At 44.1% G+C, this 17,295-nt stretch overlaps 1 protein-coding gene across 1 annotated transcript in view; it reads left to right on the top strand.

Moving 5' to 3' along the window:
* Positions 1-9,849: 9,849 nt before the first annotated feature.
* The window catches only part of SMS (spermine synthase), a 61,370-nt gene continuing 53,924 nt past the window's right edge, over positions 9,850-17,295 (top strand). Inside the window, exon 1 of the mRNA XM_015422956.1 lies at positions 9,850-10,045. Within this exon, the coding sequence (XP_015278442.1) occupies positions 9,997-10,045 (49 nt within the window). The 5' untranslated portion in view covers positions 9,850-9,996. The remainder of the gene's footprint in view (positions 10,046-17,295) is intronic.

The raw sequence follows: 17,295 nt of genomic DNA, 5'->3' as shown, positions 1-17,295 counted from the left end.
TTGTCTAATAACTTAGACATGCCCCTGGCCCCGCCCCAGCCCCCGCCCCCCCCCCCCCCGGGAAATTGGAAAGTGTACGCCCTTGGTCCACAGTGCTGAAATATTTATTTATGTTTACAAAAACGTTTACTAGTATTTTATAGTAAGCAATGTTTTTTAAACTGGTGCATGTGATCATTTTAAACCAGATGAAGCAAAAATCTACAGCTGTTACAGGCAAATAGTTTTGGACTGAGAGTTGGTAAAAGCTACTATTTCACAAGAAAAGGGGGTAAGCTTATAGGACCCCAGCTCTCAAGCCATGGATTGCTCTTAGCCACTTCTCTACTACTTCATATGGTTGAAGACACTATATGCACTTATTCTGCCATAGCTTGTATTCATTGAAAATCAGAATTGTATCTGTTATTTTGTGGTTAAAGATACATTACAGAGAAACTGATTTTTTTTTTACCAGTACCTTAACAGCTGCCATAAACTTCTACCTCAGAGAAAGGGCAAGAAGCGACCAGCTGAGACTATCCTTCTTTAAATTTTTATTGAATTCCAATTATGATTTTATTGCATTGAATCCACCTGATATTCTACTGTTGGGGGGGCACATTTGGCCAATTCCCTGCTTCATTGTGGTCTCCCAGCCCTTGTGGCTCCCCCCCCCCCCCCAATCCCCCCCCGAAGATTCTCTGTTTCTACCCAGCATCAGTTGGGCATAAAAAATGGGAAGGGAAAGGCTGATGTGCCACTGGAACATTGGTGGGATACAACCACTGTCCTGATTCCTAGGACCTGTTTTGGGAATGAATTTTTGGTCCAAAAGTAGGATAAAAATGAATATATAAAATGGCAAGATGTCCCATGTACCTGCATTTTGGCTGAAGTTCATATGCATATAAATCCCCCCCCCCATTATAACTTCTGCAACTGTAAACCCTCAAAGACTTGTGGGGGGGGGGGTTCACTTCCCTCTCCTCCACTATTTCCTCTTTCCCTTCCCTGAAGGCCCCCATAGCCTCTCCTCTCTTCCTGTTTCCTTCTCTCCTTCCAACCAAACAGCCAACTTACCTTTATCTGTCCGTCTTCACCTCCCCCGCAAGCAGCCTCTACCTGGGAAAACTATGGCACAGTTGTGTGGCACTGGCCACTGGGCTAGGCCTATTTGTATAGTAGGGAACCCTCAAGAAATTGTGGGGGCACATGTATCCCTCTTTCCCCCTTATCCCCTCCTTTCTGCACTATTTCCATCCTCCTAGCAACCCCCATATACTCTGCCCTTTCACTGCCTCACCCTCTCCTCAGCTATCTACCAACCTATCTTTTATTTGTCTCCCATCTTCAGCTACAGTTATTATTTATTCATTTATTCCCTACCTTTCTCCACAGTAGGGACCAAAGCATCTTACAGTATTCTCTCTTTTTTTAAATCCACACAGAAGCCTGAGGTAGATTAGGCTGAAAGCCACAACAATATGGGATTTGAACGTGGGTCTCCCAGACTCTACTCTGCAGCTCTAACCACTACACCACACTGGCTTTCATAGAGTGGCTGCTGTTGAAAAGTAGCAAGCAACCAGGCTGGGCTGAGTAAAGCAAGTTGGGTGGTATCAAGTCACTCAGAGGTTTCTTACAGGCCTAGGGCTGCTATCCTCCAAGTAGGATCTCCGAGAATTACAACTCCCCCAGGAGAAAATGACTGCTTTGGACAGTGGATTGTATGGTATTATATTTGGCTGAGGCCTCTCCTCTACCCAAACCCTGCCCTCCCCATACTTCACCACAAAATCTCTATGATTTTTCCAGCCTGGAGTTGGCAACCCTACCCTCAGGCATGGCCCCAATGAGTCCTCCCTCAAAGAGCAAAAACTTACTTACACAAACCTAGCCTTGAAGACTGTGGTTGCTTAGGAATAGCCACTGAGGGAGTCTGTTGCTTAAAACTACAAGCGTTCTGTCATTTTCAGATTTTTTTTAAAAAAAACCCCTAATGCTTTTTTTAAATTAAAGATTTCAACTTTTTCTGCAAACCTGAGGCCCTTTTCAGGTTTGCAGAAAGATCTGTCTTACCCATTCACAGCTCTAGTCACCAGATTTAAGTATTCAAAGATTTGCCCAACTTTGCTGTTAGCATACAGACTAGCGGGAACCTGCAAGGACTTGCAGGAGGCATCTCACTTGCCCCCCTCTGCTATTTCCTCTTTCCCTTTCCTGAAAGTCCCCTTTTCCTGCTCCCTACTCTCCTTCTAGGGTTGCCAACTTGAAGATCTCTTAAAATCACAATGGATCTCCCAACTACTGAGATCACTTCCCCTGAGGATTGCCAGCTCCAAGACAGGAGATTCCTGGAGATTCGGGAGTGGAGCCTTGGGAGGGCGAACTTTGGGGAGGGAAGCAACCTCAGCAGGGTCTAATGCCATAGACTTTGCTATTGGAATAACAGATATGATAAGCTTTTTTATAAGAAGCCCATTTTGAAGACCAATGCTAGCAAATCATGCAAAGAGTTTTAACAAGGTAACCCTAAAAGGAAAATGGGGAGGGTGGTGATTATTTAGTTGGTAATGAAAAATAGAAACTGCCTTTGGTAAATACGATAATCAGAGTGTGTACAAACCTGTTGTACTTTTGGTGAATTGATTATGCATACAGCAATTTAAAGCCTAACTAGATTTTAAACAATGCTCTTTGGTTGGTTAGCCTGCAAGGGGTGAAAGGTTCATGCAGGCCCTGCCATAGGCATTTTCTGCACAGAAGTTTCGAAAGATATCAAGTATACTCACTCAGGGCACTTGAGAACTGCTGGATGTATAGAAACCAAAACAGCTTGCCTTAATTCCATATTTATCTCATCATAGAGTATAGTAGTACGAAAGTTTAGGTGCCTATTAATTACTGGTACCTAAAATATTAGCCCAAGCAATTAGCGGCTGATTTTATTTTAATTAATTTATTTTATTCTATTTGTATTCTGCATACCCCGTTGCTGTAAAGGTCAGAAAAGAGGCTTCTCTTTTTCCTCAAAAATATTTGTCTCTTTTGGGTCAGGAACTGTGGAGTGTACAGTCCACAGACGGCAAACAAAACACCGTGCAAAGCTGCACATTTTTTCAATGGCACTCCTTTCACTGCTTCCCACTATGAATATAAGTATATGGATATAAAGAAGAACAAGGAACTCTCCATCCAGAGCTGCTTTTCCATACATTGTCTCAATACTAGTGGTGTATTCTTGTTTCTTATTTTCTCTGCTGCACAGCCATCTTCTAGCCAAGTCCATAGCCATGGGGGGCATTTGGGGGTGCAATGCCCCCACAGATTAGCGCCGCCCCCAACAAATTTGGAAACCTGTTTTTTGTTGTTGTTTTTAATTGTTTTTTTAAAAATGTAAGATATGTGTGGGTGTTCCAAAATGACCCCAGGCACAGTCAGGGATATTTCAGTCTCATTTTTCTTTTTCCCAGGCCAAAAAAATAAATAGGCTTTTAAAAACACAATAAAATAAAATAAAATTGCAAAAAATAAAATAAAATTTCAAAGTGCAAAATAGAACCAGATATCCCCCCTCCCCTTACACAGAAAAGCAGCCTGGAATTGAGTTTCTCCAACTGAAAGGACTAGAAGACTAGAGGACTAGAGGTTGCAGTGGAGCCGGAGCTGCTGCTTCTGCTACTGCAAGAGGAGCACCAGGTTGCGGCCAGGGTGCCCCCCTAAGATTTCCCCATGCCTCACCAACCAAAGTTTTCTGGCTAAGCCCCTACTTCCAACCCAGCTTGAATGAGTCCTACCACGGCAACTCTTCTTGCCAGCCCACACAGTTCTTCAGCAGCCTGTACTTGTTGGGGACTCTCAGCCTCTCTCCTGTCTTCCTGTGAGCCTTGGCTTTGAGGGCCAACAGCCTGCCACCTGCCTTCCCACATAGAGCCTTATGTTGGGTGATGAAAGCTGCAGAACTCAAGGCACTTATAGACAAGGTAGGGTGTCTCTATGATACTTGGAAGGTTCAGTATTGGGGGGGGGGGAGAACCACTTTGTAAATTAAATGGAACAAAAGTTTAACTGCCTGATGAGGACTGAATATGCCCCAAGAGGCACAGAATTCTGAGCAGTTGAAAATCAGTTACAAGAAAGGAGGTAGGTGGGGATTGGCCTGCTCAAACTTTTGAGAGGTTTTAGAATCCTCAAGGGAAAGATATTGGAGGGAGAGGGCAGCATCTCCAAGTTAATCCTCCCCAGTGATTCTTCATGAGACTCCAGCTGCTCCTTCAATGCATAAAGACTTTTGCCATACAATAATGCACTTGTAGCTGGCCGGGACCTTTTGGACCTCCCCCAACGTGGTAAAGTATACCAGTTCCTCTCTCCCAAGCTTGGTCCCTGAAGAAAAGAAGCTTTCTTCTCTTAAGTATTTTGAGACATAAGCTTTCTAAGATACCCCAGCAGTCTACCTGGTCAGAGTCCCTTGCATTTCCATCTTCCACTGTCTTCTGCTACTACAGATGAAGATGGGTAGCCGTGTTAGTCTGTCTGTAGCAGTAGATAAGAGTCCAGTAGCACCTGAGAGACTAACAAAATTTGTGGTAGGGTATGAAGTGAGCAGTGACTAACAAAAGCTAGCACAAATCTTGTTAGTCTTTAGGGTGCTACTGGACTCTTACTCTTTTCTTCTGCAGTTACAGTTTAATATCTATTGCTGGAAGGCTTAGAACTGGCAACTTCATCATGAGAGCCATCCCACATTGCCTCCTTTTCCAAAGCCAAAAAGGAAAAAAAAAATCAAGGTATTCGCCTCCATCATAGAACATGGGAGGGGGGGGGGACTATATATGAACAGCATGCAACACATTAAACATACACACACTGTTTATACTAAATCCCCTCTTCCCCACATTTTATAATAGAGAATACACATGATGGGACAAGGATAATGTTCACTAACTTAGGGTGTTCTGCTGCACTGCACATCTCAACTATATATATAGATGGACTACAACCTGATCATGAATACAATGTACATCACAGCCATTAAGTATTGTTCAGTCTCTAAATGGGCTGTTGAACCTTCTATTCAGCTTTTCAGATTTTTTCAGTGCGATCCTAAGAAAAGTTATGTCATTCTAAGCCTACTATAAATCATATAGTATTTCTCTTGTGCTATTTTAAATGTTTAGAGGTTCACAGAAGCTACCTTATGACACTGGTATGCACAAGGAGTTGTATAAATTGTTTCAGACTTTTTGCTATTTTATAAATTCCCCCGAGTTTCAAAAGCTATTTTCTATCAAGTTTAAAGGCCTTGTTGGGAGGAGAGAGAAACAGTTCAAAGATAGTTTGCATGCATAAAACTAGTTGTGCATTTCTTGAAATCTCGGTTTATGTTTCACATGAAGAATAAATAAATGGCATGTATTTAGCATAAAAGAGATGGCAGTTGTGCATTTGTTTTACAAATTATACATAGTGTTTTCCATTCAGCAGCAGTAGTTCTAACTTTGACTGTCAAGAATTATGACAAAAAATTACACAAAGATGTTTTGTGGTTTCAGCACATCTGCTTACCAAAAAGCAAGCACACATACGCATCCCAGACTGGCAACATGCAGAGGCACCTTATATCTATTTATAGTTTTGTAAGCTTTTCTGAGTGGCAGGAAACACTGGGCAACCTTTATGAGGCAAGAGTATAGGAATGCTACAACAGTTTTGTAAAAACCTAGTTACTGTATCATGGAACTAGAAATAGAACTGATGTTTGCACAAGACTGAATAAATGCAAAGTAGCCAATGCTCATTTTCTCAAGCCTCTTAGCAACTCGAGTCTTTACCATATTTCAGTCTTATCTAACCACTATCTGAAAATAGGTGTGGTTTCCATACATGAACTCCTGATTCAACTTCAGAATTCTCAGTTAATTCTTTATGTCCTTCATGAAGCAGTTAGCCTTGTAAATTCACCTGATTACATGTACAATGATGCTCTGTTAGAACTAGGGATACCAGTCCCTAAGTGGGGGCAGAGGATCCCCTGATTTTTGGGGCTTCCCCAGACGCTGGCCAGCTGAGGGAAGATCCACACCAACAGTTGTCTGTGGACCCACTTGAAAAGAGCAGGCACCATGTGCGCCTGTCCCACAAGCCGCAAATTTGCGGCTTGCGGGGCAGGCGCGCAGGGCACCTGCTGTTTTCAAGCAGGGTCCATGTGCACCTGCCCTGCAAGCAGCGAATTTGCAGCTTGCAGGGCAGGCACGCACAGCACCAGCTTTGCCTCCAACCATTTAAAGGGAAGGTTCCCTTTAAATGGTTAGGGAAAAAGCAGGGGGCGTGTGTGCATGGTGCTGCATCCCTGATGCGATGACAGCACTCTACAGGACATCATTACATCGGGGACGATGGGACCTGCCAACCTGAATTAGAACTACTTACAAAGGATAAGCATACGGATATTTTAATTTGCATGAGTTTTAGATGTTAAATGTGTATTATGATTGACTATATATATCCTGTCCAGACTGGGGGCAGCACAATATCACAAATGTTAAATTAAACATGAATAAACAAAGCCTTATGTCTTACAGAGTTGTTGTCTTGTTTTATTTATTTATTTTATTTGGTTCATTTTCTGTCCCGCCCTTCCCATTGTAAAATACTTATTAGTGTTGCTTTAATAACCCTGAGTGCATAAAACTAAGTTCCCTGGCGGCCTGCATATGCACCATTTAAGTTAATGGAGTCTTCTTATATATATTCCACAGCAGCGGGATCACTTAAGTGCTGACAGCTGGAAACTTTCATGCCTCTGACTTCAGTGAAACAAGCCCATATTTCTCACACAGGTACCTCTTCTATTTGTATCCTATCATGTGGCTTTGTTGTCATGTACACACAACAGTGAGCCTTAATTCAAGGATGGCAAAATAGGCATAGGTGAGTTTTCATACCAGATGCATACAATTTCCTACTCCAAACAGATATTATTGTGAAATAGCCCCAGGATACCCACATACATGATAGTTTAGGCATATTCCTAAGCATTGCAGTCAGAACTCTGTAGGTTGTTTGATGCATGTACGGATTCTTTATATGCATTTCCGTGAGACACAGACATATAGAGATAGATGCTAAATGGAATAAGGAAACCCTTGATGTATAATGCTCTCCATGTGCCTATAGGAAGAACTTGTTGGATGAAACTACATGGGACGTAGAACCGCCTGACTCTCCCTGGCCCAAGAGACGCCAGGTTGGCCATTACTAGAGCCAGGGCCTTTTCAGTGGCGGCTCCACACCGGTGGAATGAGCTCCCGGATAACATCAGGGTCCTGTGGGACTTTTTACAGTTCCGCAGGGCCTGTAAAATGGAGCTCTTCCACCAGGCCTTCGATTAGAAGCCGCCACTGACTAATGTGCCACCGGAACACACTACGGCCCTGTTCGCCACCTTGACCCAGTTCCCTGGCAAAGCGGGATACAAATGGAAAATAATAAATAAATAAATTCAAATCACATTCTGAAGTTATCTTAAATTTATGCACCTCAGCGAGGCTTCTTCTCCTTTGACTATCTGAAGACTTGTGCTTCTGATCTGTCCTCTCAAAACAATCTGTAAATAAATCTTTGTTATTTACATACAACTCCTCAGTGATCTCTGTGTTCTTCTTGCTCACCACAAAACTTACCTCACTGCACTGAACCCAAAACCTTTACACTTGCTATACTTCTTGTATTTGAGGGGAAGGTTCAAATCAAACCTGGTCCCCCAAAGTCATAAGAGCCCGTGTAGGTTCACTTCGGGTGGCAGAAAGGGCCTGTCACAGTAAGCATATCTGAAGCACCAGAGGTGGGGAAAGAAAGTGGTAAAGTGATAAAAAATTCTTCCCCACAGAATTAAATGCCTTGAACAAGAGTTCAAAAGAATAATCTGTGAAGGTGCAGGAGAACACAATTTAAAGATGTATTTTGTGCTTTGCTACTTTCAACTACTTGTCCCACTGCCATGTATTTGGAAACAGTTTCTCAACCAGACATGTTCTGTATGTCATATCACTACTATTTTTGCCCTGACCTGGATGGTCCTGGATAGCTTGATCTCATCAGTTCTTGGAAGCTAAGCAAGAGTCTGCCCTGGCTCGTATTTGGATGGGAGGCCACCAAGGAAATCGGGGGTCGCTACGCAATAGCAAACCACCTCTGAATGTCTCTTGCCTTGAAAACCCCATGGGTTGCCGGCTGTGACTTGACAACAACTTTCCAACACCATCACCACTTTTTAGCTTTTCCCTTTTCATTTACTCAGTATGCTAATATTTTCTGACAGTACATTTTATGGTAGTATATCTTTACCTGCTTAATTTTGAGACACTACTTGGCATGAAGTAATCTTGATTATGTGAAACATTTAATTTTGATAGAAAGGGATGTAAGAACATAAGAGAAGCCAATGTTGGATCAGGCCAATAGCGCATCCAGTTCAACACTCTGTCACACAGTGGCCAAAAATATCAGGTGCCATCAGGAAGTCCAGCAGTGGGGGCAGGACATTAGAAGCCCTCCCCCAAGCACCAAGAATTCAGAGCATCACTTGCCCCAGAGTCCCTATCTATACCTTGTGGCTAATAGCCACCGATGGTCCTCCGCTCCATATGCTTATCTAATTCCCTCTTGAAGCTGTCCATGCTTGTAGCCGAGTCCTTATCTATACCTTGTGGCTAATAGCCACTGATGGACCTCCGCTCCATATGCTTATCTAATTCCCTCTTGAAGCTGTCCATGCTTGTAGCTGAGTCCTTATCTATACCTTGTGGCTAATAGCCACTGATGGACCTCTGCTCCATATGCTTATCTAATTCCCTTTTGAAGCTGTCCATGCTTGTAGCCGCCACCCCCTCCTGTGGCAGTGAATTCCATGTGTTAATCACTCTTTGGGTGAAGAAGTACTTCCTTTTATCTGTTCTAACCCGACCGCTCAGCAATTTCATGGAGTGCCCACGAGTTCTTGTATTGTGAGAAAGGGAGAAAAGTACCTCTTTCTCTACCTGCTCTATCCCACGCATAATCTTATAAACCTCGATCATGTCAGCCCCCAGCCGTCGTTTCTTCACGCTAAAGAGCCCCAAGCACTTTAACCTTTCTTCACAGGGAAAGTGCCTGCCCTGGGAAGTCTTACCTGTAATCACAGGAGTGTGGCACTGAGTTAGCATACTTTCGTATGACTTGTGCCACATGACTAGATGCAGTACAGGACTCTTTGCAGTTAATGATCCATGTTCACATTCTGCACCTCAACCAATGCTGTCCATTTGCTCTGCATTTTAGCATCTAGGCTACTTGACAGTCCTTCCCCCGTTAACAAACACAGGACTGGGCCTAATTACCTTAAGGCAGGGTGAGAGAAAGAGAGCGAGCGAGTGAGCAGGTATGCTTTTGGGAAAACAATGTTTATGTTTCCCTAGACAAAAAGTCTGCCAAAGAGCCTGGTGTGACTCAGACGGTTGCATCCATTTTCATGTTTGTATTTTACCAGAAGATTTTAATAAACTACTAACTTTGGTTCAGGCAACTTGCCTTGTCTCTGTCGTCTCTGGTTGGCTGGTTTAGTAAAAGTTTGAACTTGACAAGCGGCTATACCTAGCTGAAATGCATCCGATGAGAGCCAAGGTTTCAGCCTTCTGCTGCGGGGGGAGCCAGTAGAGCCGAATAACAATAATAAGATGAAGATTCAGCTTCCGCTAAAACCAGTGGCGGCGGCGGCGGCGCCCCCCCCGTCCATCCTCCCGCTGCAAGAGCCTCTGCGGCGGCAAGCGTCTCCCACACTCCCCAACCTCGCTGTTGTTGACTCATTCGCTCCCAGCCCGGCTGTCCCTCCCCCTTGGGCTCTCCCCTCGCAACACGGCGGCTCGGCTACAAGAGCAACCCCAGCCTCGCGCGCACGCAGCCCAGTCAGTCAGTGGCACTCACAGCACAGCAGCGGCCGCCTCCACCAGGCATGGCACAGGGCTCTACCTCACTATGGCAGCAGCGCGACACAGCACCCTTGACATCATGCTCAGCGCCACAGGTGAGCCAAAGAGGGAGGCATACCCCCCCGGGGGGGGGCACCTTATGCCGGCGGACTCCCCTTCTCTCCCATCCCAGACGGCTCTGCGTCCCTGTATCCGCCTCTCGCAACGGAGGAGAGCGGCTGGGCATTCAGCCAGCCTGCAGTCCTGTCTCCTGCACAGCAATGGCTCGCTGCAGGCCCTCTCGTCCTGCTCTCGGGGAGCTGACTCAGAGCGCGGGGCGGGCTGAGCCGACCCGGGTGCATATTGCGGCTCCCTTGTCCCCCCCCCCTCCCCGAAGCAAGGAGCATACCCACGGTTCCCATTCCCCACCCCCCACTACTGAGGCTCTTTTTGCCGCCAACTCCTGCACCTTCTGCTCTTCCTCTTCTACCTTCGCCACCCCACCATGTTTGGATCGCTCTCCTCCGCCTGTAATTATTTTTCTATCCTTCGCGCATGCAGCTCCTCCCCTCCAGATATGCAGATTCCCTGAGGCTCAGCCCCCCTTCCCCTAGTCTCCAACCATACAGATTTCTTCGCCTGTGTCTCCCCCCCACTGTATTATTGCCTTCCCCCACCATGCGTTTCCATTCATTTCACTAACACCTCCCGCCACAATATTATCTGCGCTCAGCATCCGAAAATAGGCTAGAGCGAGGGCCTTGCTCACGTTTCGAGCACGTTCATTTTGTATCCCGAAAAACGCTTTAAAGTGCTAGCCTGTGCTTGCAAAATAGACTTTGCAACGGCAGTGTTTGTTTGTTTGGTTTTTTTTTAAAAAATACGTGTGTTAGTTTCTGGAGGACGGGTTGATCGTGCATGCTTGCAACCGCATGCGTGACCTTAATCTGTCCCTTAGGCGGGTGCCTTCTTCTTTGCCCCTCCCTCTTGCTGGGGGTGGTGGTGGTAGGAAAGGTTATATTTATTTCTCCAGTAATCTTAATTGTTATGGAAGGAAATGTTCTATTGATATGGGAAATTTGGGCTGAGGAAGAAGAGTTCAACACAGTTAAATAGGTTATCTGTGGAGTGTGTGCATGTTTCAGTAATTTTTTAAAAACAGCAGGAAATGAAAGACCAGGAAGTGCACTTAGTTCTTGAACTGGTTTAGAAATGTGTCTTTGTTGTTAAAGTTAGATGGCATTAAAAAACAAGAACAGGAACGTGTAGTTACGCCACACACACACACCAGTAGGTGGTAAAAGAGGGAACTTGCTATGGAATGTGGCCTCATCTTATCTTGATCTGGCAGTGAGGAGCTTAATGCACAGCAGAGTGAACTGTTCTTGTTAATAATAGCAACCTGTATTTTATAGATCTTCAAAACAATTTAGCTGGAATAGCTTAAAAACTATATTAGTTCCAGAGGACTGCATCTTTACCTCCTCTAAAGTTTTAATGGCCTTTGGGAAGTTTGGTCAATTATTTACTTACTAGTAAAATGGCTTGCATTATAACGACTGGGATATATATGGAAGGAGGGCTTGTACACTGTACGGACTCAATGGGGTATGTGCCACAGAGACATGCATCCCCATGCCATACAGTTTCTGTCTGGTAGAGGCCAGGCTACCTACTTTCATAATGGTGGGCAGGTCTCTCTCCCAGTTCATGCTTTTAAGAAATTCACAGTTAATTCTTTTTTTCTTTGCACGTGGCAACTATATTGACACATTGGTGAAAATAATCACTTTTCATTGTGAAGAGGAAATCCACCACTGTATAAGTGGGACTTCCATTTTGCACATGTGCTTGGTCATGGCTTTCGAGCATGAAGTGGATGTTGTTGCATAATGATCTTCATGCAGTTCTTGCATGTGTATGTTTTTTTCTTTCCTCAGGTACAAAACTCTCCATTAGGGTGAGAGACCATACAAATATACCTGGGATAAGAGGCCTGTTCTAGCCTTCCTTAAAGTCACAAATTTAAGACATGTAGATTTAACTTTTGATGAAGGACAATACGTAGGCTGTTGCTTAGATGACAGGTTCTTTAGTCCCAGCCTTACGCATTTCCCCCCCTTAAATTGCAGGGATTCAGGTTTCCTAATATTACTTGATTCTGCAGATGGTCGGATGATACACTATAGCATAAGTTTTGATAGACAGTTTGTAGGCCATTGCTTAGTAGATGGTTTCTTATCAATCTAAGGTCAGGAACTGGCAGCCCCTGAAGTAATTTTGGCCTCTGAGGGATATTGTCATCTTCACCGTTCATCCCACTGTCAGCTCAGAAGAGTACTGGCTGTAACTGTGGAATTTGCTGGCAGGTCATTTGCGGGAAGTGGGACCTTAGGTCTGCCAGTAGCCATTCACTTCTCTAAGTGATTCTCTGGCAAAATTATAAACCATTCCTATCATTCTGCAGGGTTTTTTTTGTGCTATATGAAAGTGAAAAAGTCCATGTTGTTATTGAGCAAATATTTAAATAGCTGTGGATCTGATTTTCGGCCCCTTGATTCTAAATATAGTTGTGGTGGCATCCAAAGGACAGCATCCAAAGCATAATGGAACTAGTATTTTGAGCCCAAGGGGGCTTATGACTTTTTATTTGAACAGAAACCTTCTTTTGAAAATGAGGAGAGCTTTAAAAGTTTGTGGTAAAAGTCAAGGGTGTTGTGTTCTGCTGTTCTAGGAGGGAAAGTAAAAAATTCATTACGGATAGCACGAGCCCCTTGTGTGAACCTAAGCAGCTCTTCAGATGTAGCAGCAGTGGCATCAATTTTAAAAACTGCAAGCCAGTGGCATACTATAAAATGCAGTGGTGGGTGTGATCTACCATACTGTGTGTTTGCAGCATTTGCAGTGACATAGATGAGAGTAATAGTGTGAACTGATACAACTTACCTGCTGTGTGTTTTAACATTGATTTTCATCCAAAAATAGTTTCCTTAAATGGCTTACAGTAACCAAAACAAGAAAAGGCACGAAAAGATTGGTGCAGTGGGTGAAACATATATTTATTAAACATGCCAACCCATAACATGTTTCACCTGTACTACTTCAGGGGAGCATTGCCAGAACAGTACAATTTCCCCAATGAAGCACAGGAAAAACATGTAGGGGATGGGGTCATCAGGTTTAATAACTATATGTTTTGCCCACTGCTCCAATCTTTTTGTGCCTTTTGTTGGCTTTTTTGGGGCCCCTTTTCTTTTCCACTATCATGGTAATAGAAAACAGTACAAATGCCAGTTAGAGAAGAGAGAAAAAGGTGGTCAAAGATGGGCCTCAGCTAGAGAAGAGGGAAAAAGGTGGTCAAAGATGGGCCTCTCAGTGAGGCCTCACTACAAAAACACTGAAAGGATGCCCTCTGATCTTGCTGATGGCAGTTGGTATCTTGGGAAGAGGGAATCTCTGCCAGAGTTGGATCCAGGCAGGATGGGAAGGTCTTGCTGATGTGTAATTGAGTTGTCTGCTAGTCCTGACCCCTTCCTTCCATTTTTACTCAGTTCTGTGCTGTGAGATGCCCTTGTGCAGCGTTGCTGTACTTTGTCTAGAAGTGGGACTTCTTGACTCTACAAAAAAAAATCACAAAAAGTTCATAATTTTGTTGAAAGTAACTGGAAGTCGCTGCCTGTCTCCCTGTACCCAAAGAAGCAACAGTAACAGTTTACAGCTTTTTCTGAGTTTTAAAAATTATTTTATTTATTTGATTTATATCCCGCCCTTCCCACTGGAGCAAAAAGCATTTTTTCTTGTGGGTTCATTAGTTGTTGATCTTGGCTGATATAAAAAAAACGGATTCCAATCCAGTGATAGCAGATTCAACTCTCCAGCAACTCAGAAGAGCTACAAGGATTTGTGGCCATCTGGCCTTTGGTTCTGCTTCTGGGCTAGACCGTAAACTCTCTTGGGCAGAGTCACATGTTGCTACTCAGTCTGGGGAAGAATGTACATTGCTATGGATTCTGCATCCTTCCAACTGCATAATCAACATTTATTTGTGACTAAAAAACATTTCCACCTGTGTTGTGCTGTTACTTTTTAAAACAAGAATATATCATAAGGTGAAATGAGAACACTGTGAGGCTGCTGTGAGTCGGAAAGTGACTGTGGTGAGAAGGGGCAGGCCAACAGTGAGGCAGTAGGTGAATTTCATTGTTACAATGCTGCTTAGGGTTCCCAAGTACTTACCACAATCCGGCGGGGGACACATGATTCCCAGCCAGAACATTCCTCCCTGTAACGCACCATGCCGTCACCAGGAAGTGATGCTGGGTGACACTCTGGCAATGGGGCTGAAAACTCGATGGTATCATCGAGTTTCCAGCCCCATTGCTAGAGCGTCGCCTGGCGTAACTTCCTGGCGACAGCATAGTGAGGCACGTCTGTTGTCTGTGCGGGAATGGTCCTGGAAAGACGTATGTGTCACCCGCCGAATCACAGTAAGTACTTGGTAAGCCTGATGCTGCTGTTAATTTAAAACACAGATGTATGTGTGTGTTTCCCCAAATGTGTGCATTCTGAGAATATTGGAGTGTAAACCAGTTATTCCTGTTTCTTAGCACCATGTGGTGTATGTTTAGACTGCAAAAAGTATTCTTGCATAAATGTGTGTAATCCCATATGCAAAGGTGTGTACCAAAGTTGAGAGAGAATGAATTCTCTTGGTAACAAGACAAACTAGACCCATAGTAGCTTGGCAGAACAAACAACACTATGGATTAGTAACTCTGTACTATCAAAGCATGCAGGTGTTGTCTTGAGTAAGCAGAGATATGATATCTGCTGACTAAGCAGGTCTCTCTTAGTTGAGTCACTAAGTTGAAGGCTGTCTGCAGTTAGATAGCATAATTGTTGTTACAGGTTTACTGTTTTTGGAAGTGTACCTTCTTTTCTAGCATAGAATATAGAGGTCTAGGCGGTCTGATTTTTTTTTATAGTGACACTTTTATAACCCAAGGGGCCTTCAGGGCAGCTTATAAAACATAAAAGCAACACCAGTAAAACCATAGTAAACCATATTAGCAATAAAACCTCCAAACCACAGACAGGTGTTTGAGACTGGCATTGTAAAATGAACATTATCAGCCTTAATTAAGAGATGCTCTGACTTGATTGTGGGGCCACAGTGGCTTAGAGGTTAAGATGCTGAGCTGCAGACCGAAAGGTCTGTAGTTTGGCAGTTTGAGATCCTAGTGCCGCATGACGGAGTGAGCTCCTGTCTCTGGCCCCAGTTCTTGCCACCTGAGCAGTTCAAAAGCAAGAAATTGCAAGTAGATAAATAGGTACTGCTTCGGTGGGAAGGTAACAGCGTTCTGTGCACCTTGGTATTTAGTCATGCCAGCCACATGACCACAGAAATGTTTTCGGACAGCGCTGGCTATTCAGCTTGGAAACGGAGATGAGCACGGCGCCCTAGAGCCGGATTCGACTAGTTTTCGAGCAAGGGAAACCTTTACCTGACTTCATTGAGTTGGGACAGGTTAACCACCGTATGTGTAATTCCGAACTATATCATAAACCATATGATAAATAGATCTGTGAAATAGAGATGGGAGGAGTTTGTGAAAACCTGAAGGAAGTTGTCCCAAGTTTGCGGGGGGGGGGAATGAAATAAAATTACATCAGGGAATTAAAACTCCCCAAAATACTTGAAATACCTCCTGTTGCTTTAAGAAAATAATGCCCTTTGAGCTCTCAGTGGCTATTTTGATGTTGCTAGGGAGTTACATCATTACTGCTGAGCCTTCATAGCATTGGTTTCTATAAAGCAAAGCCATGGGAGTAAAAAGCTGTCCTGGAAAAGGTCCTGGTCCTCTCCTCTGTCATATTCCCGATGGTGAAGTACCCACTGGGTACAGACCCACAGGCAGTCACTGGAAACTCACTACGCACCCAATTGGGCTCAGCCTGGCAGTGGCAGCCATTGTGGAGCTGGGCCTGGTGGTTGCAGCCACCACAGGTCAGCTGAACTTTTCCAGGGGAAAGGTTGTCAGGGGGAGGGAAGGAGGGAAAGTTGAAAATGGGGGGGGCAGGTAATTGTAGATTTGTTGGTGGATGGGAAGGAAAGGAAGCAGGAAAAGGGGACAGGCTATGGGAAAGCCCTGCCAGGGAATAGAGAGCAGAAATAGAAGGAATATGGGGAAAGTGAGATGTAGCAAGTATGTTGATAGAAAAAGTCAGCTCAGAGTGAGTACCATTTTTGAACTCTTGATGGTTTTATTTTTGCAGTTTTGATGTAGGTTAAGTTGATTTTTGCTTTGCTTCATCAGCAGCTTGATGCCAACATTGCTAAAAAGCTTTCCAGTCCTAATCTGCAGTAATTTTTTTGATAAATAGTGCATTGCTGAAGAGTAAACAGGGAGTTCTTCTATATGATAATATAATAAGGTTCATTACCGTATTCCAAGAACAACTGGTTTTAGAACATGCAAAAATAACAATAACATAAGAACATAAGAGATGCCAATGTTGGATCAGGCCAAAGGCCCATCCAGTCCAACACTCTGTATCCCACAGTGGCCAGAAATACCAGTGCCATCAGGAGGTCCACCAGTGGGGCCAGGACATTAGAAGCCCTCCCACTGTTGACCCCCCCAAGCACCAAGATGACAGAGCATCACTTGCCCCAGAGTCCCTATCTATACCTTGTGGCTAATAGCCACTGATGGACCTCTGCTCCATATGCTTATCTAATTCCCTTTTGAAGCCGTCCATGCTTGTAGCCGCCACCACTTCCTGTGGCAGTGAATTCCAAGTGTTAATCACTCTTTGGGTGAAGAAGTACTTCCTTTTATCCGTTCTAACCCGACCGCTCAGCAATTTCATGGAGTGCCCACGAGTTCTTGTATTGTGAGAAAGGGAGAAAAGTACCTCTTTCTCTACCTGCTCTTTCCCATGCATAATCTTATAAACCTCAATCATGTCACCCCTCAGTCGTCGTTTCTCCAAGCTAAAGAGCCCTAAGCGCCTTAACCTTTCCTCATAGGGAAAGTGTTCCAACCCTTTTATCATTCGAGTTGCTCTTTTCTGCACTTTTTCCAAAGCTATAATATCCTTTTTAAGGTGTGGTGACCAGAATTGCACACAGTATTCCAGATGAGGTCGCACCATTGATTTATATAGCGGCATTATGATATTGGCTGATCTGTTTACAATACCCTTCCTAATAATCCCCAGCATAGCATTGGCCTTCTTTATTGCAGTCACACACTGTCTCGACATTTTCAGTGAGTTATCTACTACAACTCCAAGATCTCTCTCTTGATCTGTCTCTGCCAGTTCAGACCCCATCAACGTGTATTTATAGTTAGGATTTTTG

The sequence above is a fragment of the Gekko japonicus genome, unplaced genomic scaffold, assembly GCF_001447785.1.
Source record: "Gekko japonicus isolate JY-2015 unplaced genomic scaffold, Gekko_japonicus_V1.1 scaffold117, whole genome shotgun sequence".
Classification (NCBI taxonomy): Eukaryota; Metazoa; Chordata; class Lepidosauria; order Squamata; family Gekkonidae; genus Gekko; species Gekko japonicus.
The sequence above is the reverse complement of the archived record's forward strand: the minus strand, read 5'-3'. Positions and strand labels throughout refer to the sequence as shown.